The 26,535-nt window shown below is 40.4% G+C and overlaps 1 protein-coding gene across 4 annotated transcripts in view; it reads left to right on the top strand.

The window, feature by feature from the left end:
- The window catches only part of LOC109417070 (putative sodium-coupled neutral amino acid transporter 11), a 200,825-nt gene that overhangs the window by 158,936 nt on the left and 15,354 nt on the right, over positions 1-26,535 (top strand). For all 4 annotated transcript variants that reach the window (XM_062853666.1, XM_062853665.1, XM_062853664.1 and 1 more), the window contains 3 exons: positions 12,401-12,656; positions 14,304-14,374; positions 14,529-14,690. In XM_062853666.1, the coding sequence (XP_062709650.1) occupies positions 12,401-12,656; positions 14,304-14,374; positions 14,529-14,690 (489 nt within the window). The remainder of the gene's footprint in view (positions 1-12,400; positions 12,657-14,303; positions 14,375-14,528; positions 14,691-26,535) is intronic.

Raw genomic sequence — 26,535 nt, 5'->3', positions numbered from 1 at the left:
TACTTACCTTACCGGTCAGCCTAAGGCCGGGGTGGCCTCTGCTGTACATAGTAGCCGCCTCCATTCCACTCGGTCCATGGCTGTTTGTCTCCAGTTCCGCACTCTGCGTAAGGTCCGCAGATCGTCCTCCACTTGGTCGACCCACCTAGCTCGCTGCGCTCCGCGTCTTCTTGTACCGGTCGGATGACTCTCGAGAACCATTTTAGTCGGGTTGCTATCCGACATCCTGATGACGTGACCCGCCCACCGTAGCCTCCCGATTTTCGCGGTATGGACGATGGTTGGTTCTCCCAGCAGCTGATGCAGCTCGTGGTTCATTCGCCTTCTCCAAGTCCCGTCTTCCATCTGCACTCCGCCGTAGATGGTACGCAACACCTTCCGTTCGAAAACTCCAAGGGCGCGTTGGTCCTCTGCACGTAGGGTCCATGTTTCGTGCCCATAGAGGACGACCGGTCTAATCAACGTTTTGTAGATGGTTAACTTCGTGTTACGGCGAACTTTATTCGATCATAGAGTTCTGCGGAGTCCAAAGTAGGCACGATTTCCTGCCACAATGCGCCTCTGAATTTCTCTGCTGGTGTCGTTGTCGGCGGTCACCAGTGAGCCCAAGTACACGAATTCTTCAACCGCCTCGATTTCATCACCGCCGATATGAATTCGGGGTGGCGGGTGCGGTGATTCCTCCCTGGAGCCCTTTGCCATCATGTACTTTGTCTTCGACACATTAATGACTTGATGGCTTGAATCAGCTTGATCGCTTGATGGCAATTAATCATCAATATTTAAGATTTCCAATCGATCCCGCATGCAAAAAGCGCTTGAATCGCTAGAAAATGAGGGGGGGGGCGTATTACCCTTTTACCCTACGTGGTTTATTAACGGCCTCGGCTGTTCGGGAACCACCAACATCTATGGTAAACCACTCCTGTTGCGGTTCAGCGCCCGCGTGAGGTCCGCGCCAGTCATCTGCACCTTGTGCTCCTCCCGTTAAACCTCCTGGCACCTGCTCGCTGGTTTAGGTTTTAGTTAAAATACACATTCATAGGCGCCAACTTAGGGGGGCAAGCATGTTTTTGACAACTCCCCCCCCAATAATTTGACCAAGTTGGCGCGTCTGTACACATTAATAAAAACAAATCAAGCAAACAAACCTGCTAGCTGGTAGGTACATCAGCTCCTCGTAGTGGCGATCTCGCTAGTTCTCCTAGCGCGAACGGGTTCAACGCTGTTCCCTCTGCCTCTCCGCTCTCAATCACATACAGGGGATAGTCAAAATGATCGGGACAGGCAAAATGTTCACTTTTCAAAAAATGTCCAATTAGCTGTAACTTTTCGAAAAGTGCATCAAATATTCTCAAATTTTTACTGTAAGTTGAGCAACGTAAAACTCGCTTTTGACCCCGGGCGAATCTTGCCGCTCCAGAAGGGGACGTCACTAGGCCCCAAGCAGCTGGTCTGAGCCGTGGCCGCTTCCGGGGTCGGCAAAGAAGGCCTCTTATGCTCCCGGGTCCCAGGGCGTTGTAAGTGTGGGGAAGTTTGCGGATGTGGGTGGTCCTGAAAAGTGGCTACATTCACTTAGTACGTACCATTTATTTCTTTTTATTATTATTATTTATTATTATTTCTATCTACTCTACAACATGGGGGTAATGCGACGTGACAGCTATCGTAGGTGGTAGCGTCGTGGCGTCGAGTGGTGTCCAGTAACTGGCACCACGTAGAACTTGACGGTCCGGCGAAGACGACGCTGGAATACAAGAGTGGTAAAGGCTTCTGGTACAAAACCTTTCGGGATTATTTTAAAAATGACTCCAATCACTCTGCTTGGGATTCCTCCAGAAATTTCTTCGGGAATTATTCCAGGATTACTCTGTGAATTCCTTCAGGGATTCGTCTAAAAATTTCTACAGGGATTCGTCCAGGAGTTCCCCTATAAACTCCGCTAGAAATTCCTCCAGGTATTCCCCTAGCATGTCCTCTAGAGATTACACCAGGGAATCATCCAGGAATTCTTTCAGGGAATTGACAAAGAATTCCTCCAGGGAGTCTTCCTGAAAGTTCTCCAGTGATTCTTCAAGAAAACAGTCCAGAAATTCCTCTAAGAATTCCTCTCAGGAGTACCTTAGAAGATAGCACAAGGAATTTCTCTAGAGTTTTCCCAAGAAATTCTCTCAGTAGAAACGGAATTCCTTCAGAAGCTCCTCCAGGCATTCCTTCAGGAGTTCCTCTAGGGATTGCTCTTGGAATTCTTCAACAAATTCTTTGAAGAATTCCTCCAGGAATTCTTTCAGAAATACCTCCAGGCATTCCTCCAGGGATTTACATGGGGATTTCTCCAGGGATTCCAGCCATTCCTTCTGGATTTAATTCTGGGACTTCTTCAGGAATGCTTTTGAGAATTCCACCAGGAATTACCCCAGGAATTCCTGCAGATATTAACTCAGGAATTCCTGCAGAATTTACCTCAGGAACTCTGTATTTCATCCAGGCATTTCTTGCCACCAAGAATACCTCCAGGAATCACCCCAAGAATTGATCCAGGAATTGATCCAGAAAATTCTTCAGGGATTCCTTTTTGAAATTCTTTCAAGAATTTCTTAATTAATACCTTCAGGATTATTTTTCCGAGAATTCTTCCAGGGTTTCCTAGAGGAGTTTTTCCAGTAATTTCTCCTCCAGGTATTGCTCCAAGGATTCCCCCAGAGATTTCACCAGGGATCCCTCCAGAAATCACACCATAAGGAATTCCATCAGGAATTGGTCCAGGTATCTACCAGAAATTCCTTCAGTGATTCCTCTAAAGATTCTTCCAGAGATTCCTCCAGGAATTCCTTCGATAATTCCTCCAATAATTCATCCAGATGTTCTTCTAAGATTTTTTCATGGAATTCCTCCAAACATTCCTCTGGAAATTGCTAATGGAATTTCTGTAGGGATTCGTCCTGGAGTTCTTCTGGAGATTTCTCAAGGATTCCTCGAGGAATTCCTCCAGGTATTTCTCTAGAGATACCTCATGAAATTCCTGTAGAAATTCCACTAGGTATTCCTCGAGGAATATCTCCAGAAATTCTTTATAGGATTTCTCCAGGGATTCTACCTGAAAGTTTTCCAACGATTCTTCAAGAAAATCTTCCAAAAATCCCTCCAGGAGTTTATCTGAAGATTTCTCGAGGAATTTCTCTAGATATTCGTCCAGGAATTCGCACAGGCATGTCTCCAGGCATTCCTTCAGGAGTTTCTCTAGGGAATCCTCTAGGGATCGCTCTAGGAATTCCTTTAGGAATACCTCCAGGCATTCCTCCAGGAATTCCTCCAGGGATTTTCAAAGGGATTTTCATAGGGATTCCTTCAGAGATTCATCCAGGCATTTCTTCAGCATTTGATTTTGAGACTCCTCTAGGAATACCTTTATGAATTCCACCAGGATTTGCCCTAGAAATTACCCAAGGAACTCCTGCAGAAATTTCCTAAGGAATTCTTGCAGAATTTAATGCAGTAATTCGTTCAGAAATTACAACAGCAATTTATTCAAGAAATCATCCACCCGGAGTTTATACACGCATTATTCCAAGAACCCAGGGATTCCACCAGGAATTGGTTCAAGGGATGCCTCCAGTAATTCCACCAGGTTTTCCCAGTAATTTACCAGGAATACCTTCAGGGATTTCACTAAAGATTCTTCCTCCAGTAATTCATCCAGATATTCATCCAATAATTCGTGGAATTACTCCAGAAATACCTCTGGGAATTTCTCTAGGAATTTATTACTCGCACTAACTGTCTGTCTGTCTGACCCTTATGCATTCGGAAACTACTTATCCGATCGGTGTAAAAATTTTGTAGGTAGATATTTTTGGATCGGGGAAGATTCTTAGCTTGGTGTGAGACCTCTGCGGTTTCCGGAACGGGAGGTTCCCATACAGATAACTTTCAAGTCACACTGTTCAATTTTCTTTACGCATAAACTGTTAAAATGCACAACATACCTAAATGTTTCCTTCTTTTTATCGAAGGTTTTTCTTTCAAGTGGCGCTGTTGTGTAGTTTATAGCAGTTGAACTGTAAATTCTATGGTCGAGTTGTCCGTTTAAGTTACATTGGTTAGCAACCAATCCACAAAACAGCTTTCTTTATCTGAGACAAATGTTCCATTTGGATAACGTGCCTCTGGAGCCGGGTTTCCGATGTTTATACAAATGAGTTTACATACTCTTTGGAGCCATACAACTAAAAATTGTGTCTTCATGGTGGGTGGCTATGTTCATTGTAGAACAAGTTAAGAAAATGAACAAAAACATTGGAAAAACTGTGCAAGAGCAATAATTAAAATGGGCAATACAAGGTTTGCCGGGTCAGCTAGTGGCTTATATAATAAGCTCTGAAAAACGTTTGACTTAACTTGAAATTATTCACAAGAGAAAAAGTTACAGCAATTCCATTAATTTTATGTTTTTTTTTAGTAGATTGGTCTATTTTTAATATGCATCCCATTACTTTTTCAATGAATTGCAACCTATGGTGTTACTTTCTTTCAAATCATATTTGTATTAAAGACAATTAGAGGGAATTTGAATGAACTTTAATTATCATATTGAATTTTAAAACTATGTTGAAATTTTAGATCATTTGGTGTTTTATTAGAAAAATAATCTAATCGTTATAATTTTCTTCCTTGTTAAGAATTTAAAGTTACATCAAAAGTTTTTCAAAGCTCATTATATAAGTAATAAATGGTCAAAATTCCATTGCATTCGGTTCATTGAATCCGGAGATATGACAGCTCAAAGTTGGCTATCGGATAATTATACCTTTTTCTAACATCTTTAAAACTTCGTGCAGAATAGTCCGATCTATTCCAAGTTTTGTCCACTAATACACAACTAGTTGATTAACTTATACTGAAAATTTAAGAATATTTGATGCATTTTTCGGAAAGTTACAGCTATTTGAATTTTTTTTTTTGGATGGGAAAATTTTGTCTTTCCTAATCATTTTGTCGAATGGGTGACAAAACGTCGAAAGACAAAACGTCGAATGCCAAAACGTCGAATGCCAAACTTCGAAAGGACAAAACGTCGAAGGGACAAAACGTCGAAAGGACAAAACGTCGAAAAGTGTGTAACTGTTCGCAGTTCAGTGTGGATTTTTTTGATTTTGTGTGGATCGATTTGATCTTGTTGATACTTGAGAGGGGTGGCAATACGGTAGATCCACCAAGATGGCAGGATGACGAACTAATTAACGGGGACACACTCATTATGTCTCATTATCTCGGGTCTCTCTGCCCAAGCGCTGAAGGTCAGTGACTCATTTTGCACTCTATGATGCTTCATACCCGAGTTGAAACCACCAGCTCTGTAAAGATTATTGTGTGGATGCTTGACATTGGTATGCTAGTACCATAATCTAGAATTCCTGATGAGTTGCGGAGAAGTACAGCCGTAACCAAACCAGACGCCCTTGATTAAATAATGCGCCCGATGATCGCCATCGCCACCCTAAATGTGCCAGAGACCCGGCCGACGATAGCTAGAGACCACCATCGTAGCCACCCTGAAGCAAGTTATGACGTTATGCTGAACATTTGTGGAAGGTGCCACTGACATTGTGAAATTCGCAGTGTTGTATTTGAACGCAATCAATTTGCGTTGAAGTTCAAAAACGACACGCTGCGATCAAACATAACATAACATAACATAACATAACGCACGTGAGCTCGACAGTGTGAACGCAACTTGAGCAAGAACTGCACCCGCAGAATGCCAACATGCCAACATGGTACCCGTACCTGGTAAACTGAAATGGTCATGTTTCTACCATTTTTTCACCAATTCTAGCAATCTTGGACTGATTCAATTCAGAAACTCACCCTCTATTGAGAGGGGGAACCGGTTCGGTCACCGTGAATTACCGGAAAATCCGGATTTCGGAGCAGAATCTTAAAGCCCGATGCCAAAATATACCACTTCATTGTGGCGCATATTTTCACGCAACAACGCATGTATGCAGATGCTCCAGAAAGTCTTAGGGCAGCACCTTGGTCAGGACGCACATAAGATTTGATGACACATCCAAGCGCATTTCATTTTTGGCTCGCGTTTGGCTCGCGTTTAGTTCAAATGCAACACTGGGTGCCAGTAGAAGTAAGAGTGCCGGGAAAGTCCGGGAATAAATAATGGTACACTTAACGTGAGTTTTTATATATGCCAGTACTAATATTCCCTACCCGCGAAGAACTGGTCAAGAAACATGCCCACCCTGAGGTGTTGTTTCAAGCAGCCTCAGGAAGGCTCCCCTCTGAACTAGTTGGCAGATACAAGTGAAAGAATGAGTATCCTTTAAAAGAATAAAGAACTCACTATTTGCTTAGATTACTCGTTTTCGACGTTTTCGACGTTTTGTCCCTTTCGACGTTTTGGCATTCGACCTTTTGGCATTTGACGTTTTGGCATTCGACGTTTTGTCTTTCGACGATTTGTCCCTAAGCCCATTTTGTCTATCCCCTGTATTGTTGTTATTCATGGATTTAGTAGTCATCATTTCTGATAAGTTGCCCTTAGAGCCATCACTCACTACAAATGAAGTTGTCGCCAAAAATCCTGGTGGTTATCTATGCAAACAGGGAGACCATCCGAGGGTTAGCCCAGGCCTTTATGGGAACTGAGCTCTGAGCCGGATCAGCGTTAATCAGGAGTGTTTCAAATTAACCCTCCTTTTGCATTTGGGTCATTTTTGACCCAATCCGTACACTACGTCAGCGAGCTGCTTTACTTGTTTTAGTTGACAACGGCTATTTCAGAAAAAAAAAATCACAGCTTTTTAATACCAATTTTTAATTACTGTAGCAAAATTTCTTGAAAAATAATCAGAATTACGAATTACCTACTAAAAATACTAAGCAAAATTCTGGAGTTTCAAAAATGTAGATATTGATATTTTTTAATAGCTTTTGTTGGTATTTTGAATGATTTTTTCGAAGCTTCATACCAATTTTCAAAAATACTTCAAAGGTTTACAATATCTGTAGAAACTTAAAATTCCAGTCAAGATACTTTGCAAGTTTACAACAAAAGGTTGTCTTGTAATTCCTACTAAAACTTGAGATACTTCATGAGACACTAGCTGTCCCGGCAGACGTTGTACTGCCATTTTGGTGGTTGTGGTTGCTTGACAATTTTTATGTGGTCATTCAGTACTCAGTCTAGACTGTTTTTTGCAATTGTTTTAATCTTTTCCCCGCGTCTAGCAATTTCAATATTTTTTTTCAATATTAGTTGAATTTCGTAACTTTTTCTACATATAAACATAGTCACACTGAAGACGGATTAAACCGTGCAAAAATCATGCTGATTGGTTCATCCATTCGTGAGTTTTGTTGCCTCAAAGGGACATCAAACTAATGTTTATATTTAAAGATAGAGATTAAAGTCAAAATCATATCACTATGAGTGAGTTTACACTCTTTCGAAATCTTGCTAGTTCTTGTTTTTGCTTTGCAAATTCTTAATAAAAAATAAAAAAAAACTTTCATTGCATTCAAAATATCATAGCATAAAAGTCATCTAAAATATGAGACAATCATGGATTAAACAAACATCACGGCCATGGAAACCTATGTTGATAATTTTGTAATACGAAAGCCATGGAGTATTTTTAATACAAAAAATTCTCTTCTCTGAAGTAAACAAAAACTTTTAAAAAAAATTTAAAAAACACAGTTTTTTTATAGAAAAAATATAAATATGTTTTCTCTGAAGTCCACGTTGACATTAGGGGAGGGGGGTAGGCGTCAGTCAAAAACCACGATTTTTCTGTCCACGCAGTATATGGATGGCCCCACAGAATTGATGTATTGTGAATTGTTCTTTTAGTTTACCCTAAAAAAGGTCAAATAAGTCAGGCCGAAACGTCGGGCAATGCAAATTGATTCGTTTGGATTTCCTAGACTGAGAAAGCCAGAATCTCCATAGCATATAATTTTTAGTCGAAAACCACTGGAATAAAATCAACTAAATTTTAGTTATTTGGCCACGTTTGCTTAGGGGGTGCTGTTACCGTACGGTAACATTTTGTGTTGTTTAAAATGATGTGGAAATGTAGAGATAATTATATTGTAAAAGTTAACGTCCAAATTAAATGGTGCGGGCGGCTGAAAATTTAACGCTTCGAATGCGCGGTCTGAGGAATGGGTGGCCGAGCGATCTCAAGAATGAAAAAGCGGATGCAGCAAAACGCAGCAAAATTTCAGCATTTCAAACATCGTTGAAATTGAGTGCTGGTGGGGGCTGCCGAGATACGAGGCGGATTGAAATAGGCAGTTTCGAAGCGACTATCACTCGGCGAACAACCCGACCAGTTACGTTGAGCACATAGTGGCTGAGGTGCGATGCAAAGAGATAAGAGATCGGATAAGCGTCGAAGCACACTCTGTGGAAACTATATGCAGAACGCATGAACCGTACATAGTAGATGAGTTGCGATGAGTGCGGTGATGCGATGGAGCTGCTTCGACGCATGTGATCGCAAGAGAACGCAAGAGAATGCTTGTCGGGTATGGATTTTATGATTGCGCTTGTTGTGTATGTAAAGCAATGCGGATTTAATGTGCTGGGAATGCTAGTAGGTAATATAAAATGCGTCGTATGTTGGTGGTTTTTAAACATAACTCAATGCTTTTCACATGACATGCATTTTGATGAACCAGACGTAATAAAAATTTATCATATTGTCTATCGATCACTATGTAAAATAACATATTTCATTGCATATATAATAGGTAGTATTATATCAAATCATTTAAGTTTTTTTACAGCAAAATTTTGTTATTATATGTATATAAGGAAACATTTTATTTTCTCTGTTCGGAATTTGAATCAAGTGATCAATGTTTGATATGGTAGTTTGTTCAGTGCATGTTATTCATGTGCAAGTTAGAAAGTTTAAGGTTTTATGGTATTCAACTTAATTGCTAAAAGGATTCTGATTGAAAAGTTCTGCTTTTTTCTTTGTCAGGCAAAACTAGATCCCTTAACGAAAATAGTGTGACATCAATTTCGATTGATACTCTTTTACCTAATAAAAGGACTGTATCGTTAATTATGAGTACACCTGAAAGTTGCTGTATCTGAAAATATTTTATTTGTTTTGTAAATTAAATTCAATTACATTGTTTATTGACCATCAGAAAAGCCCATGGTATCATTTTGTATTTAATTTTTCGTGGATCATGCCCGGTCTGTCAGCTCACGCACCTTCTTCTTGGTGTTCTTCATAAGGTTTTGGACAACCGTTCCGTCGATGGTTTTGCTTGGGTTGGCCCAGTTTTTCTTGAATTTGATGACGTCCTCTGCTCCTCTATCCTTTTGTTGTAGTTTCCCTTTCATCAAAGCCAAATACTTCTTAATGTGCCTAATTTGTGGGCAATTTGAAGGGTTCATTGCCTTTTCCACAAATTGGACATTGTTTTCTTCATACCATATCAGGATGCCATATCCGATCAAAATAATGTAGGACCTTTGTGCTTTCAGATGAGTGGCAGAATTAGTTTCTCGAGGCATTTCTTCCGGTATATTTCGACGTTCATACTTGGGACGATGAAGAAAGGTGACGATTTCATACCACTTTGACAAATTGCTTGCCAAACTAATACATTTTCCATACTTTTTTGCAAAAAATCGATTTCTTCGAATTCGGAACACCAGTGCCACGCTTCACAGTGAAAAACTGTGCCCCTGGAAGTGCCTTGTAGTCCAATATGACATACGTTTCATCATTCATGATTATGCACATGTAATTTTTGCTCAAAACATCGTCGTACAGTTTCCGAGCCCGAGTTTTCACATAATCCGCCAGAATTTGACTGTTTTTGGACATTTCTGTTTTGGGTAAGTCTTCAGGGAATTACGCTCCTTGGCGCGTTGAACCATACCAATAGTCGTTCCTCACTTTTTTGCGAAATCTATGATGAATACATCCTTTTTTCTTTTGAAGATTTCGCTAATTTTGCTGTCCAAATTTGGCTTGGACGCACCTGGTTTTCTGTCGCGTCCGGGTGAGTCTATCAGTGTGTTATGTATACCGAATCGTTTGACAGCATTTTGGACAGAAAAAACGCTAACACCTCCAACTTTTGCTATTTTTTTTCATTTTTCATAGCAGTACCTGGTCACAATCGATTTTCGCTTCTCATCCGTAAACACTCGCGTTGCTCCACTTGAGGAAAAACTTTAACTTTTAATGAAGGTTATCTTTTGTTTACAACGTGTTGCTAGCATAAACACACAGCAGTTGTCAAAATAAGACTTAGTCTTTTTAATACAGGGCCTCAAAGGTGTACTCATAATTAACGATACAGTCCTTATGATGAATATTGTGTACTTATTAGAGACATCTTTTCTCGTAGATATCGCCGAAAATTTTGTAATAAAAAACCTATACTCTTAAATAATACAAACTTGCCGAATTTTTGTTTCTTTTGCCGAGGTCAGCGCAATCAAGTAATGTTTTCATGCCGAAAATCAGTATAACAGTCTCATATTGATTTAAATTAAAATCAACACTCAGATAGCCCAGTTCGGAAAGTAAAAATATGTGTATAAATAAAGACATCGCTCACGCGGATATAATTACATGTTATACAATCTTTTCTTAAATAATTAATTCAATAATCTCAATCTTGTACAGTTACACCAGATTTTTTTTTTGAACTGGTCGGTTTTTGCTATTACAACAGGATCAAAACTGTTATAGCAGTTATAGCAGAAAAAACGGCCCGCGCAAAACAAAAAGCGGGTGCATTTTATCTTTCCGCTCTTATAGATGAAACGATCATTTCACTACCCACATCCAAAGAAGCGCTTCAACATACAAGCGGCTTCATCGATCAAATCACGCGAGTCGTTGATGCGCACGAAATAGGCGAAAAAGGATGTGAAAACAACATGCGCACCCTCATTGAATACCTCATGCACTATGGCCTATCAAACATCCCTCTTCTCATCTCATAACTTATCGCATCCGATCGCATCTCACCTTACCCACTATGGTCACAGCCTTAGAGAGCCCGTGTAAGGGACTATCGAGCACGTTTTGATTTTGTGTGGGCAGCCTAGCCCAAAACCGCGAGGGAACCCCGTGGACGTCAACCAGACGGGTTTTTGGGTAGTGAATCCCGGTAGTGAGAACGAAGGCCGTTCCAATATTTCCAGCCCAACGTAACCCGACGGAGAGGACGGTTTTTAAGCTCGAAATCAGTCTCCGATACCCAGAGACAGGACCAACTCAACCAGCCCAACATCCATGCAAAGCAAAAACTTTTGCCTCCCGCGCTAGTGGCAACCAGTAAGTTGTAACTAGACCAGCTTCCTTGGCAATCCGCGACCTGGTTGCCTCTCGACCACTTTTGAAACTTTGTACCATTTTTCCCCAACAGATTATCAACATTTCATAAAAAATATCCTGCCATATTTCATCATCATTCTGCACAAGCACCTAGTGAATGAAGTTTTCTGCGGAAAAAAAGAAACATCCAAAACACGACAAACAAGCTGACAACCGCCAGCTGATTTTCCCGGTATCGCTCGCTGCACAAGTAATGAATAAAACATGCTTATCTTTTGCAAAAAAGAAAACGTACCTACTTTTTTTTTTCTCGAGCGTGGGTGAATCGTTCCTTCACTGGTAATATTCTTTCAGCAGGTGTACAAGATAGTAGAGTGTGAATTTCAGTAGAAAAAAGCCTCGATAAGTTATGATCATAACATTGATTTTGATAAAAACACTTCAAGAATGTAAATCGTGATTCAATTGATAAGTTATTAGTATTTACTAATCCTTTCTGTGTGTTTTTATTTTCAGTTCAGTAATGCCCTGCCCGTTTATAGAACGTAACACTATATTTTCACTTCAGTTAGCTTCAAGCAAAAACATCGCTTAATTCTGAGGAACTAAGAAGATGTTGTTGCATTTGACCTTCTGAACAATTCTGCGAGAGAGGGCATCTCTGCGAATCATTAAAATTTCAAAGTATTGTGTAATAGCCTCACCAGTTTTAATGTAGGATCAATTCTTGTTGCTACACTTATCTGTGATTTCACACTTATGTTGGGCAATATAAGTTCTCGCTTTCAACGCTTTCGAATCGATATTCTGACATAATTCTATAATGCTATTCATTTGAAACCCACGACATGCGTCACATTCAAATAGCGTTCTGTATTGCTTTCACCAACAACTAACAGATGAACAAGCCATGAGCATCGCGATCCCGTCATGCCTCGTGTCAAACAGCCTCACAAAAGCCAATTCATACAGTCACAAACAGTCGTCGAAGCAACAAACCCACCCACCCACACTTCCCAATATATGTATCTAACCGAGTTTCCCTCCTCCACCACCCACAGCAATGATATCGTACAACGTGGTCGTCGGTGACACGCTGTCCAAGGTGCTGCTGCGACTGGTGCCCTCCTGGGGCACCGCGATGGGCCCGGTGCGCTTCGGCGTGGTCCTGGTCGTGACCGTGTTCGTCGTGATACCGCTCTGTTTGTACAAGAACGTTTCCCGGCTGGCGAAGGCGAGCTTCCTCAGCTTGGCGTGCGTCGTGATTATCCTGTTTGCCGTGGTGTACAGACTGATGGCCGGCGATTACGCTGTCGTGTGAGTATATCAGTACAGTACAGTACAGTACAGAACTGGTAATTGTTTGGAAATTCTTTACGCGAATACTATATACCCATTCCTCATCACAACCCCACGATTTTCTTTCTTGCGTCAATTATTTCTACGCCCCTCAAGAAATAATGAGAAAACTTCATTTCCACTTCATCAAAGTGATACATTATTCACGCTGTGAGATTTGATGCACTCAATCATTCATAGCTCAAGCAACCAACAGTAGACGTAAAAACTTGAAGTATTTTAGGCAAAGTACGTTTAATTGGCAAATTGAGGGATAAATTTGTGAAAAAATTACCACTTGTTTTGGTGGGATTCGAACCCACGACTCCGTTATCGCTAGTCCGGCGCTTTAAACAACTAAGCTACAGAACAAGTTACAACTCTGCAGAATAGAAAGTCAAACTGGATTCGAAGCACCACCCTAAACCGGGTCCGTCTTTCACAACTTTATCTCTCTTTCGGCTCTTAGATGCCAATCTCCCGCGCCGGACTAGCGATAACGGAGTCGTGGGTTCGAATCCCACCAAAACAAGTGGTAATTTTTTCACAAATTTCTCTCTCAATTTGCCAATTAAACGTACTTTGCCTAAAATACTTCAAGTTTTTACGTCTATTTCAGACATACTAGCCGACTGGTATAGCCGGAAAAGGGCAATAAAATCATTGTCATACATGAGTTGCGTTCTCTCTAGCGCAGTTGGACGGCCGTGCGTCCGTCCGCGTTGAGCGCTCAACGCATACTGAGTTTGCACCGATCATATCTGGAGCAACATTTGAAAAGGGCATACAAGCATTGGTAAACAATGACTTCACACGTCGCTCCTGAGCCCCCCTCAACTTATTCTCAAAAACTAAGACCGTTATCAGATAGAGCAAACAACGATCTTTCAGATAACGGTGTTCATTTGCGTGGGCGGGCTGCTGTTATGCCCTACGGAGCGTTTTAGAAAAAAGACACAAGACCTCTTGGGCCCTTTTCAAATGTTCCTCCAGATATGGTTGGTGACGAAGTATGTGTCAATCGAGCTTCAATATCAACATTCTAAAAACAATACGCGCACACTTGTTGTTGGTAGGCCGCGAGAGTGCGGGAGATTGGCATCTAAGAGCCGAAAGAGAGATAAAGTTGTGAAAGACGGACCCGGTTTAGGGTGGTGCTTCGAATCCAGTTTGACTTTCTATTCTGCAGAGTTGTAACTTGTTCTGTAGCTTAGTTGGTTAAAGCGCCGGACTAGCGATAACGGAGTCGTGGGTTCGAATCCCACCAAAACAAGTGGTAATTTTTTCACAAATTTATCTCTCAATTTGCCAATTAAACGTACTTTGCCTAAAATACTTCAAGTTTTTACGTCTATTTCAGACATACTAGCCGACTGGTATAGCCGGAAAAGGGCAATAAAATCATTGTCAACCAACAGTAGACTAAAAAGTTATAAATGATTTCAGTGTAATAACATCTTTCGCCAATACAATTTTCACAACCGCAAATAATCGTGCCAAAACCCTGTGGAACACTTTTTACCCTGAGCCTACAAGTGCTGTTGGTTGCGGCGGCCAACAACTCGACTCATAAACTTTTCTTTTTCGTTCTCTCCCTCGGCATACTTTCCCACCGTTGCCCCGCAGGCCAGACACACCGGAGTCGTGGCGATTTGCTCACACTGATCTGATCCCCGCTGTGGGCATCATGGCATTCGGTAAGAATTTTCACCACACTTTATGAAGGCATCGCAAAAGTTTTACAACTTCATCTCACCCACCGACACAATAATGTTGTGTCTACATTACGTTTCTATATATTTTTTTCACTCTCTCTCTCTCTCTCTGGATGATTCTTGGTCGTCACCGCAGCTTTTATGTGTCATCACAACACGTTCCTGGTGTACCAATCGATGCGGAATGCCACCCTGGAACGGTGGGAAAAGGTGACCCACATTTCGGTGGGCTTCGCCTGGCTGGTGGCCGTGTGTTTTGGGATCGCCGGGTATTGCACCTTTCGGGCGCTTTCGCAAGGTGAGTTTATTAACAGACTATTTTTTTAATAGTCAAAAGACCTGAAGATGCGAACGACCCAGGAGTGACAGAAGATTCCAAAACAGCCTAGAAGACTCAAAGGACCCAGACAACCTAAAACACCGGGAATTCCCTGAGGCTCTGAAGACCTGGGAGACCAAAAAAGACATAGAAAACCAAGAATACTCAGAAAAACCAGAAGACAGAGAAGTTTCACAAGACTCAGACGATTCAGAATACCCAAAAGGCTCTGAAGACTCAGATACTCTGAAGACTCAAAAGATTCAGAAAATTCAAAAGACTCAGAAGATCTAAGCAAACACATGTTATATAAGTGTTACGGCTGCACAAGTTTTAGTTGTATAGAAGTCACTTCGACGTATGTCTAGCATTGTTCTAGAAATACGTCACAGTAATTTCATTACAACTAAAACTTGCGCTACCGTAGTTCTCATATAAAATGCGTGATTCTTGGGACTCAGAAGCCCCAGAAGACTCACAAGACCGAGAAGACCTAGAAGACCCAGAAAATCCAGAAAAACCAATGCTTGGAAACCCCCAGCTAACCTCAAAAGATCCAGAAGACCGAAAAAACCCCAGAAGACCCAGAATACCCAGAGGACTCAGAAAACCTAGAATACCAAGAAGACCTAGAAGGCCCAAAAGGCCAGAAACGACGACGACGACGAAAGGCCACGAGGCGACTCAGAAGATTTAAAAGACTAAGAAGATCCAGTAGACCCAGAAAACCCTGTAGACCAAAAAGACCTAAAAATTCGAAAACTCAAAAAATCCAGCCCAAGCACACATGTCACTGGAAATTAACATTTGTGCAGAAATCACTGTTACTTACTTCTAACAAAATTTTTGTTCGTGTCTGATGTGTAGGTTCCAGAAGCGTTGTCGAAAGACGAGCCAACTTTTTCATTTCATAAGCTAATATTGACTAACCTGCAACCCACCTATTGAGCTCGCAAGTAGTATGGAAACCCTAATAAACCAACACCATACACGGACCGTAATGTAGACGGTTCAACAATACCGCATAATGTTCGAATTGTATCCAGAATGGGTGGTTGAGTTATGGTTATCGTTTATGCGAGAACTTTAATCCAAGAGTATGCTGGTTACACACTATGCGCAAAATGCAATCGCTATCATTTTATTAGATATAATTCCTTTCTTTTGTTTTCATTCGAATGTTATCCTTTGGAATTATGACTGCCAGAATTGAAACTTTTTGTTCATTAAACAATGGCTGTTAATTCAAGCTGTAGTAAAACTGTTGGCATCATAACTGCTAATAAATTTTAATGATTTTTCGAAGATTTGGAAATAACGCTGAAAGCCCTGCTCAAATTCTTCAACGAATACCAACCAAAATGAGTCAATTATTGTGCATTTCATAAGTCTGGGAATATCGATCACAGTTTTCCGGGAAATGTTCCATTCCGGAAAATGGGTTTCCGGAAAATGGTTTTCCGGGAAATGGGACATTCCGGAAAATGGGTTTCCGGGAAATGGGTCATTCCGGGAAATGTTTTCCGGAAAATGTCTTTCCGGAAAATGATTTTCCGGGAAATGTCATAGAATCCTTCAGTAGAATCTTTGAAGATAAATAAAAAAATAAAAAGAAAATCGCGTTAAGTACTGTTCCTTTTAATTCCACTAAGAATTTGCATCCTTTGACAGATACGTATTTCGACCTCAACTGTAAGGTCGTCTTCAGTGTCTTGTACTTGACTCGACTGTACAAGCACAACGGCCTACTTTTCCTCACTATAAAAAACAGTTGCATTATGATTCATAATGCAACTCATTTGGGTTGCATTATGAATCATAATGCAATTGTTTGGGCAACAACCTGTGTTTCCACGTCAAGAGCTTGAAAAACTGTGACGGTTTTAGCACAGCTTGCTTGATTCAAATTTTGCGTCTAGCTTGACGGAACACGTGGGTGATCCCGTTCAATCACCAGGAAGCATGATGCTACTGATGGAAATACAGGTCGGACTCGATTATCCGGGTGACTCCGAAAAAAAATCTCCCCGGATAATCGAATTTCCGGATAATCGAGCCAAACTTTTTTTATTTTGTTTTTAAAATTTATCAATCACAAACAGTTCGATAAACATAGCAGCAAGCGTGTATGATGTTATAGTTCTTAAACTCAACGGCTGGCATGATTATAATAATATTTGTTGAGAATGGAATTTTACCCGAAAAATCTACATAATAAAAATAATTCTCAAAAAGGCTGAATCTGATTTATGAGTGTTGTATTTGACATTTGCTACATCTTTTGACATATTGCCATCTTAAATTGTGCAAACAAAACGAAAAATTATTTGGTCCCCGGATAATCGAGCCATTTTTGCCGGATAATCGAGCCCCGGATAATCGGGCCCTCGGTTAATCGAACCCCCGGATAATCGAGTCCGACCTGTAGTCATATTAAAGTGATTTTTTTTTTCTCATTGCAAAAAATGTTGTATGCAACTCGTTGCAAAACTCGATTTTTACTGCACTCGTCATATTTATCCAACTTGGCAAGCCTCGTTGGATAAATGTACGACTCGTGCTGTAAAAATCATCATTTTGCAACTCGTTACATAAATAACTATAATGTAAGCTGACTGTATTATCACTTGCGAGCAATATGTAAGCTCTGCCTCCACAGATCGATGTCAAACACGTGGTAATTTGTGATTTCTATGAAACAAAGCCGCAACTTTACGGATTTCGGAGTTTAAATGCAACTCAACTGACAAGTTGAAAGTTTCGTGTGCTTCTAGTGCAACTCATTTAGACCAAAGCATAGAAAGTCACAATCTGCATGATGTTGCAGGTGCTGCTTGGGATACTAACTGTTCCCGGCAAACTTTGTCTTGCCTACTGTGTTTTTTGAGTCCCCGTTCAAAAAGTATGAAAACCCGATGTTCAAAAAAATCACAATTTTCCCATGTTTTTTTTGCATCATAAACCTTCCTTGGGTGAAAACTAACAGAACAAAACTTAAACGACCCAAATCGGACCATTCGTTCGCAAGTTATGCGCGGTCCCACGTATGCCACTGCATTGCTATATATATAGATAGATAAGCCTGTTGTTTGAAAAATCATAACTCATAACTGCTTTCATTTCCATAAAAAAAACTTCGTTTCTACGATGCTTCGTTCTTGAGTTATGATTTTTCAAAAAAAGTAGTGTCAGGAAAAAAACAAAAAAAAATCCTCTTGAGCTTTCCGGAAAAATAATCGACCCTGAATTTTCTAATTTTTTTATTCATAACGATTGGTGGGAGTTCGGCTTTGCAGTCTAAAGTTCTCTAGAATGACCGTTTAGGGACGAGTCCTAAACGGTCGTTCTAGAGAACTTTAGACTGCAAAGCCGAACTCCCACTAATCGTTACATCCAAACAGTCGTACCCTCGAACATCCAAAATTTTTTATTCATATATCCATGAAACCTGCCTGTGGAAAAAAAAAACATGAAAATTTGAGACCCTTCGGCCCAAACCCGTACGGTAATATTTAAAAAAAAACAGCAACAACAAGTTAAACAGTCATCTGTTTTCAAGATATTATACTTTCGAAATACTTTGCCAGTCAAGTTACAAGTTCATAGATTATCAACCATAAAGTAAATGAATCAACAGTTCGAACATACATCAAATACTCAGCCAAAGCAAAACGCAACCAGCTTCGCTTACATAACCCACCGAAAAAGATCCCCTTCCACCGTATAGGGTAAAAGCCCCCTTCTTCGGCCTAGTACCTATATTCATCTCATTTTGTCTCAAGGACTAGAGATGTGCGCCGTCGAGATTTATTACTTCACGCCGCCGGATGTTTTGATTTTCTAGCACGCCGCCAGCTTAAAACTCATCACGCCGCCGAACTTAGAATTTCGCCAATAATCTTCAGAAAATAATCGATTTAAGTTTAAACGCTCCCAAAATGAATGCATGTCATTCATTGCCAAATAAACAAAATATTTCGTTCAATGATCCTGTTGAGATTTTAGTTACTTTTTAGTCACTTATACAGGGTGTTAGGTTCATGAGTGCAAACTTTCGAAAGGGTGATAGAGGACCATAAATGGTGAAAAAAATTGTTCTACGCATATGGTCAAATCTCAACCGTTACGTAGTTATTGAACTCCCCATGTTTTTGACTCTTACTGCCTTAACTGGCTATAACTTTAAAATGGTCAAACTAATCGCAGTTTTTTTACCCTTATTCGAAAGATTATTGAATGTTCTATCAAATGGCATCTTTGAACCGATTGGTTTAGTTAAATAACTAAGTTTTCTAGAACAAAACAGCTAAAAATAGCGTGTTTAAATTTGTTTTTGTCAATTATCTTTGAAACATGCGTAATAAATTAAAATTCTCTCTTCGGCAAAGTTGTGGCCCCTGTTCCACTCTACAATTTGTTCTTTGACGCCAAACTTCTAACTCTTATCATTTTCTTGCAATTTTGATTTAAATGTGCGGCACAGTGCGCAAAAAAGTGCTTACCATGACGATTGCAAATTTATGATCTGAAATGCGACGTTTAAATCAAAATTGCAAGAAAACGAAAAGAGATAGAAGCTTGATGTCAAAGAACGAATTGTAGAGTGGAATAGGAGCCACAACTTTGCCGAAGAGAGAATTTTAATTTATTACGCATGTTTCAAAGATAATTGACAAAAACTGATTAAAACACGCTATTTTTAGCTGTTTTGTTCTAGAAAATTTAGTTATTCAACTAAACCAATCGGTTCAAAGATGCCATTTGATAGAAAATTCAATCATCTTTCAAATAAGGGTAAAAAAACTGCGATTAGTTTGACCATTTCAAAGTTATAGCCAGTTAAGGCAATAAGAGTCAAAAACATGGGGAGTTCAATAACTACGTAACGGTTGAGATTTGACCATATGCGTAGAACAACTTTTTTCACCATTTATGGTCCTCTCCTCTCCTCTTCTTGGCGTAACGTCCTCACTGGGACAAAGCCTGCTTCTCAGCTTAGTGTTCAATGAGCACTTCCACAGTTATTAACTGAGAGCTTCCTCTGCCAATGACCATTTTGCATGTGTATATCGTGTGGCAGGCACGAAGATACTCTATGCCCAAGGAAGTCAAGGAAATTTCCTTTACGAAAAGATCCTGGACCGACCGGGAATCGAACCCGTCACCCTCAGCATGGTCATGCTGAATATCCGTGCGTTTACCGCCTCGGCTATATGGTCCTCTGTCACCCTTTAAAAAGTTTGCACTCAGGAACCTAACACCCTGTATATCATCATATAAAAATCCTAGCAAATATCATATGCTTCACACAAGGTGTATAAAGCATGCAATGACAGCATGCATGCTTTTCCCCGCGTGACGTCATAACGACGTTCGTTTATAATTGAGGGGGTTATAAGCAAAGGGGTCTAAGTGACAAAAACCCACTTTCGAGTAAATGAGGTTTAAAATTTTTCGTCAATTTTTCATTACATACATACAAAATGTGAGGAATTTCAAAATCAACCCAATTTTCTCCGATGTAATGAAATCTGAAGAATTCAGGTTCTAATAATTCAATTCATGCCATAGCTTAAGAATTATTTAGGCAGCATCCATATATTACGTAACGCTAAAATTTATATTTTTGCGACCCCCCCACCCTCCCCCTCCGTAACGCTTTTTTGTATGGAAATCCAAAAAATTTTGTATGGGCCGTAACGCTTGTCCATACTACCCCCCTCCCCCAAGAGCGTTACGTAATTTGTGGACTGCGCCTTATGGATTTTTTTTATTTATTATGGAACGTTTAATTGTCTGCCGCACTATATACGAGTGCGCAATTACAAGTTACTACACTAAAACCTCAATTTATGCACATGGCTGGGGGTGCATAAATTAAAAAAGGCATAAAATGAGGGAAATTTGTGCATAAAAAAAACGCTTCCGTAACGCCTCTGAATCCCGCCGAAAATGCTCTGAAACTTCCTGAAATGGCTCCAAAATTCCCCTTAAACCGCCTCGTACCCCATGTAACGCACCTGCGACGCTCCGAAACCCCCGAAAACGCCTCCATAAGGCCTCTGAATCCCGCCAAAAATGCTCTGAAACTTCCTGAAATGCCTTCAAAATTCCTCTAAAATCCCCTCGGACCCAATGTAACGCATCTGAACCCCCCAAAACGCATGCCTAACGCCTCCGAATCCATCTAAGATCCACTTGCACCCGTTTAACGCACGTGAGATCCTCGGAAACCCCCGAAAACGTACCAGTAACGCCTCCAAACCCCGTCGAAAATCCTCTGAAACTCTCTGCAATGCTTTCGAAAACCCCCTCAGACCCCCGAAAACCCCCCGGAGATCTCCTGCTACCTCGCGGAAACCCCTGGGAACCCCCTGAAACTCCCCTGTGACTTCCATTTGCTCATCCTTATAAACACCCTTTAGCCGCCGTTGCAATAGTTACCGTCATTATTAAATATTCTTATGCACAATATTGGTTCTGAGTAGCTTTCCCTTAATTTATGCAGGTCATAAAAAAAGGTGCATAAATTAAAAAGTGCATTAAAATAGCATGCATAAATTGAGGTTTTAGTGTATTTACATTCTCATATGCAAAGTATAGTTTGTTAAAATGTTTCGCTATATGAGATGTAAAAGAGCGAAATATTGAATTCTCATTTTTAACGCCGCCGCCGCCGACGACCAAAAATGATGTTTTAACCGCGGCGCACATCTCTGCCGAAGCACCAAAGCAAGCATCACAGCGGTGCCAGACATCAAGAAACAAGTAGTTAATTGAATGAGATTTGGTCACTACAAATACGATGTTTTTTTCAATCAGAATATGGTCGTTTCTTGGTTTAACATCTTGGTAATCGAACTTCTACGCAAATCGATCAATAATTTCATTTTCCAACGCCATTTCTTTCAAAATATTTGGTTTGGTTTTCATCTAAATATGCTGCTACCGCTCAAGCTTTACGAACTATCATCCAGTTCGGCAGCACTGATTTGCCAATCAGCTGTGAATGTATGCGAGTGCAAAACGTGGGGAGCGAGCATAGACGATTCATCGCGCGGCACATTGTTGTGACTTCTCCTTTGCGAGAGAGGAAAACAATCACAATGAAACTGTCACCTGCTAGGGAAAGAGAGTGCGTTAGTGGGTGAGTGCAGAATGCTCTACGATGAGAAAATGTGAGAGTGGTTGTGGATTTGCTGTAAATACTGTTGAGATGAATAAGGGGCCACCCGGTGGACCGCGATGAGATGAAAATTTTACGGTGTGCTGAAGATAGGTGCGAGTGGCTCGCGATTTGCGATCGCAATTAAATCAAATATTGAAGGTAAATCCCACTCTAGTGCATCGTAAGATCAACAGTGGAAGTGAGCACGTGTGTTAAAGGTTTGTATCATTAAGTTTGAAGCGTATACATTGCGCTGTGAGTGATTTTTCATGTTGCACATCCTTAATGAGACTAAGATAGGCACAAATACCCTAAGCATTTACTTGCTAGAAGTAATGCGCAGTGGCTTCTTCACAACCCTGTAACTGAAGGTCCAGAATGCTAAGAAGACCTAGAAAATCCAGATGATCGCAAAGACCCAAAAAGAAACAAAATACTATAAAAAAAAACAGCAAATCCAGAAAACACAGAAGACTTACATGATCTAGAAGACGGGACATTTATGTCTTCTAGATGAACTGAGTTGTAGTGAACCGTGGAGCCGCAGTTTCGGGACAAACCGCGCTTATTTGATCCGGGCTTCCGAATCGATGGAGTACGCCGAACCAATCGGCGACGCGTTGAGGGAGGGTATATAGCAACGGGACGACGCGGAGGAGCGATCTCTTGATGGACTGACGGGGCCTTGGACGGATGGAGTTTCACTGCCAGAATCCGGTGGGTGATCAGGGACGGGACGACGGGATGCACGATATCTTGACGGGCTGGCAGAAGGGCTTGCGCTGCCGGAATCGAACGGACAATCGGGGACGGGTCCTCTTGATACACGGCACTTGAGTGGCAGAACGGGATTGTCTTCTGATGATTCGGACGGGCTATCCGGGACGGGTCCTCGGGGAGTACGGTGCTTTGATGGATCAGGGGGACGTCTAACGGGTGAATTAAAGTCCACCGAATTCTGGTCGCTTTCGTAGAACATCTTTAAAACACGTCCGTTGGAGTTGAAATATCTCACAAGACTGATTTATTATTTCAAAATCTTATTCATTGCCTACTCTGAGTAATACCTTTGTAATGCCTACTCCGATAAATTTATTAAAGCAAATTATGAACTTCTATTTACTACATGAGTCTTCAGGATTTTCTGGATCTGGGATTCCAGAAGATCTGGAAGCTTCTGAAGACGTACAAGACCCAGCAGATCTAAAAGACCTAGAAGACTCAGAAACTCTGAAAATCTAGAATACCATCGTTCGGGGTGACATTGGGCCTAGGGGGTACCATTGGTCCATCGCACCCACGAATTCAATATAAGTCAGAGAATCCAACGGTAGATGCAAAGTATCTTAGAATTATGTATTCTAGTAGTCTAGCTCATAATATGCATTCCCGTCGTATTTAAACGTGCGTAATAGTGGCCCAATGTCACCCCGCACGACGGTACCTGAAATGCACTGACTCACCTGTGACTCAGAAAACCAAGAAGACCCAGTGAAGACTCAGAATACTTACCCAAAAGATAACCTAGATTACGGCAGTGTAGTTTTGGGCAGTGTTGTGACCCTCACAGAATAGTGACCCTCCGTTTATTTGCACTAAATACAGTTTTATTACTACATCTAACTTTATTACACACTACAATCACTACTTAAATTCTCAGTGGCCGACTGCGCTCAGAAAAGTCCTAATATGTAACGACTAATTCAATTGCCTTTTCAAAACTGAGCATGATGGCTACTTTCTTCTCGGGTTGCTTTGTAATCGTCTCGGCTACATTCGGACAGAAATCGTGCGTCTCGGAAAAGCTGTCTAAGGACTGTTCAATTTATAAAACGGACAACTTGCTGGTTTGATATCTTTTTTATTTTTCAATTAAATCGTTATCAGTTTTTTGCATAACTTTCTGTAGCTATTCCCAAATATGGGAAAAATATAACATTAAGCAAAATGTTATTTATTGTGTAACTGAAGCGGTTTTCGTAAAACATCAATAAAAACTCATTTCTCAAAATTCGACATAACTTTCCACATACTTAACATGCACATTTTCATGAAGTTTTCAATGTATTGGAATCTTATACTATTCTGCTGAAGGTAAAGCGCAATAGTTGGTCAGTTATAATGCACCAAGCATTCTCCGGCTTGATATAGTGAGTTGCCTTGTTTTCATTGAAATTATTCAAAAATGTTCATTTAAGTCCTGTGTTGCAATATGATCACAGATTCGGATAAAAATTTGTCCAGAGTAGTAGAATATTGCTGTCTGAATGATACTGAAGAAAAATTTATTTTTAATTGCATTTTTCATCAAAAATTTAATCCATAAAGATGGTCATATTAAAAAATTTCATACTTTTTGCTCCATTGATGCAGATTTTCGACTCTAGCGATTCTTGTTATTATTTATTTTCAACACAGTTGGTCCTATGTTACCGTACACCTTATTTAATAATAATCGGATGCAAAGTTTTTATTTCCAACATCATTGTTATGCAAAATTTGCATTAGGTTGCATGGTTATTTGGAAGAACCTTCAGAGACTGAAACTGTTTTTATTACTGTGTCTGTAATGGCGCACAGTAACCAAACCGGCAATGCTATTAGGAAGCAGTTTTCGGCATTTAAAACCACATTATTCCCACTTTCGACTGGATGTTATTATTATTTAATATTTCATGCCCTTTTTGCTTTATAATTGAATTTTATTCAAAAAATCGAATCTCACTTGAGACTTTATTATCTCAACACTTAATTTTCCAATTGTGTTTAAATTTTGCCAGAATGTTTATTACTCGTGCTGCTGCAGCATGGCACATACTTTTCTGGTTTAAAAACGATATGACATATGTGAACAGTAATTTTGTATATAATTTCAATTTTCAGCAATTGAAAAATTCACCTCATTTAACACCTGGCCGATTTTCTATAAAATAAAACTATTTTCATTCGATTCAAAAATGATTACTATAATGAGAGATGACGTACTGAACAACGAAGCAAGGGTGGTTAAATTTGAACTACGCGTCTTCTTTTTATAGGCTTGTAAAGTTGTCCGTTTTATAAATTGAACAGTCCTTAATCTAGCAGTTTCGGGCATTGTATCCTACGCAATGGATGCTACATATTTCGATTAAGCCTACCCGCCTACCTATCTAGTCAACAGGCAGGCTGTATAGAAGCTCGACGTTTTTCTACTATTCTGTTGGAAGAACGTTACATTAAATTGTATACAACCAAAACATGTGCTGCCATAACTGTTATATTTCATGGTCACTTAGAAGACCCAGAGACGTACAAGACCGAGAAGACCTAGAAGACCCAGAGAATCGGCAGACCTTAAAGACTCAGCAGATGCAGAAGACCCAAGAAACCAGAACATCAAGAAAAAACCATAATACTCGGAAACACCTATGTTGGGTTCTGTACCGATTACCTTTTACCTTCGATTTTCCATTGGGCTGAATATGATTGTAAGAACGCCAACACGAGTGTAGATTGGGGTCATCGATCTCGATTCTAAGAGCACTCACGTAAGGCTCATCGAGTTGTCTCCTTGCGGTGTTGGATTCTTGTCGGGGCTTCCTTTCACCTTTATGCTTAGATATAACACTTAAAATATGCCTTCAAGTATACAGAAACACACTTTATTACACCTTTCAAACTACATTTATTGTAAAAAAGACTGTCTACGTGTATTTATAATCTTAATAAAAACTTATTTGTGTAGTAATAAAATGTCCCGATACAATGCTCATTGCCCGACGACCAGTTCGTAACTAACCCCGTTATACATTCGACGATCGCGCGTTCTGAACCAGTATCAAATTGATGATGTCGTAATGACCGAAGTTAGTTGACCTAAGAGTTCGTTGCAAATATTCTCTCGCCACTCCACGACATTCGATTTGTTTGAGCCAGCACAGCTACCTGCATCGGAACCATGATCTAGCCAACTATATCTAGCTATATCGCCTGATGAACACTAGCCCACACGTAAGCAAGATCCTCGATGATAGTGGAACGTACTGACCGTCTATCGATCTCATGTCAGGGTTGTAGTACCCAAATACCAAGAATACCTAGTAAACCCAGAAGACTAAATAGACCTAATAAACCTAGAAGATCCAGAACACCCAGGAGAGACAACAACAACAATCAAAAAAAAAAATCAAGAAGACCCAGAAAACCTTAAGACTCAAGAATCCCAAGAGACTCAGAAGACTCAATATACATACTCAGAAAACTCAAAAGACTCAAAAACCTCAGAAGAGTGGCCTAAAAAAAACTCAGAAAATCCAAGCACATGACATATAAGATTTCTCTTCAATCAAAACTAGCGCTGCCATAACTCTTATATAACATGCGTGTTAAAAGGCTTACAAGACCGAAAAGACCTCGAGGACCCAGAGAATCAGCAGACCTAGAAGATAAAGATAAAGACTCAGAATACTCACAATATGCAGGTGACTGAAAGACCCATGAAATCTAGAAAACTCAGAAGACTCGGAAACCTCAGCATAACCAGAAGATTCTGAAGACCCTGAAGATCGAGAAGACGATTAACCCAGAAGACTCAGAAAACCCAATATACTAAGAAGCCAAGAAAAACTAGAAGGCCAGAATTCCCAGAAGACTCGAAAAACCTAAGAAACTTAG

The sequence above is a fragment of the Aedes albopictus genome, chromosome 2 (assembly GCF_035046485.1).
Source record: "Aedes albopictus strain Foshan chromosome 2, AalbF5, whole genome shotgun sequence".
Taxonomy (NCBI): domain Eukaryota; kingdom Metazoa; phylum Arthropoda; class Insecta; order Diptera; family Culicidae; genus Aedes; species Aedes albopictus.
The sequence above is the reverse complement of the archived record's forward strand: the minus strand, read 5'-3'. Positions and strand labels throughout refer to the sequence as shown.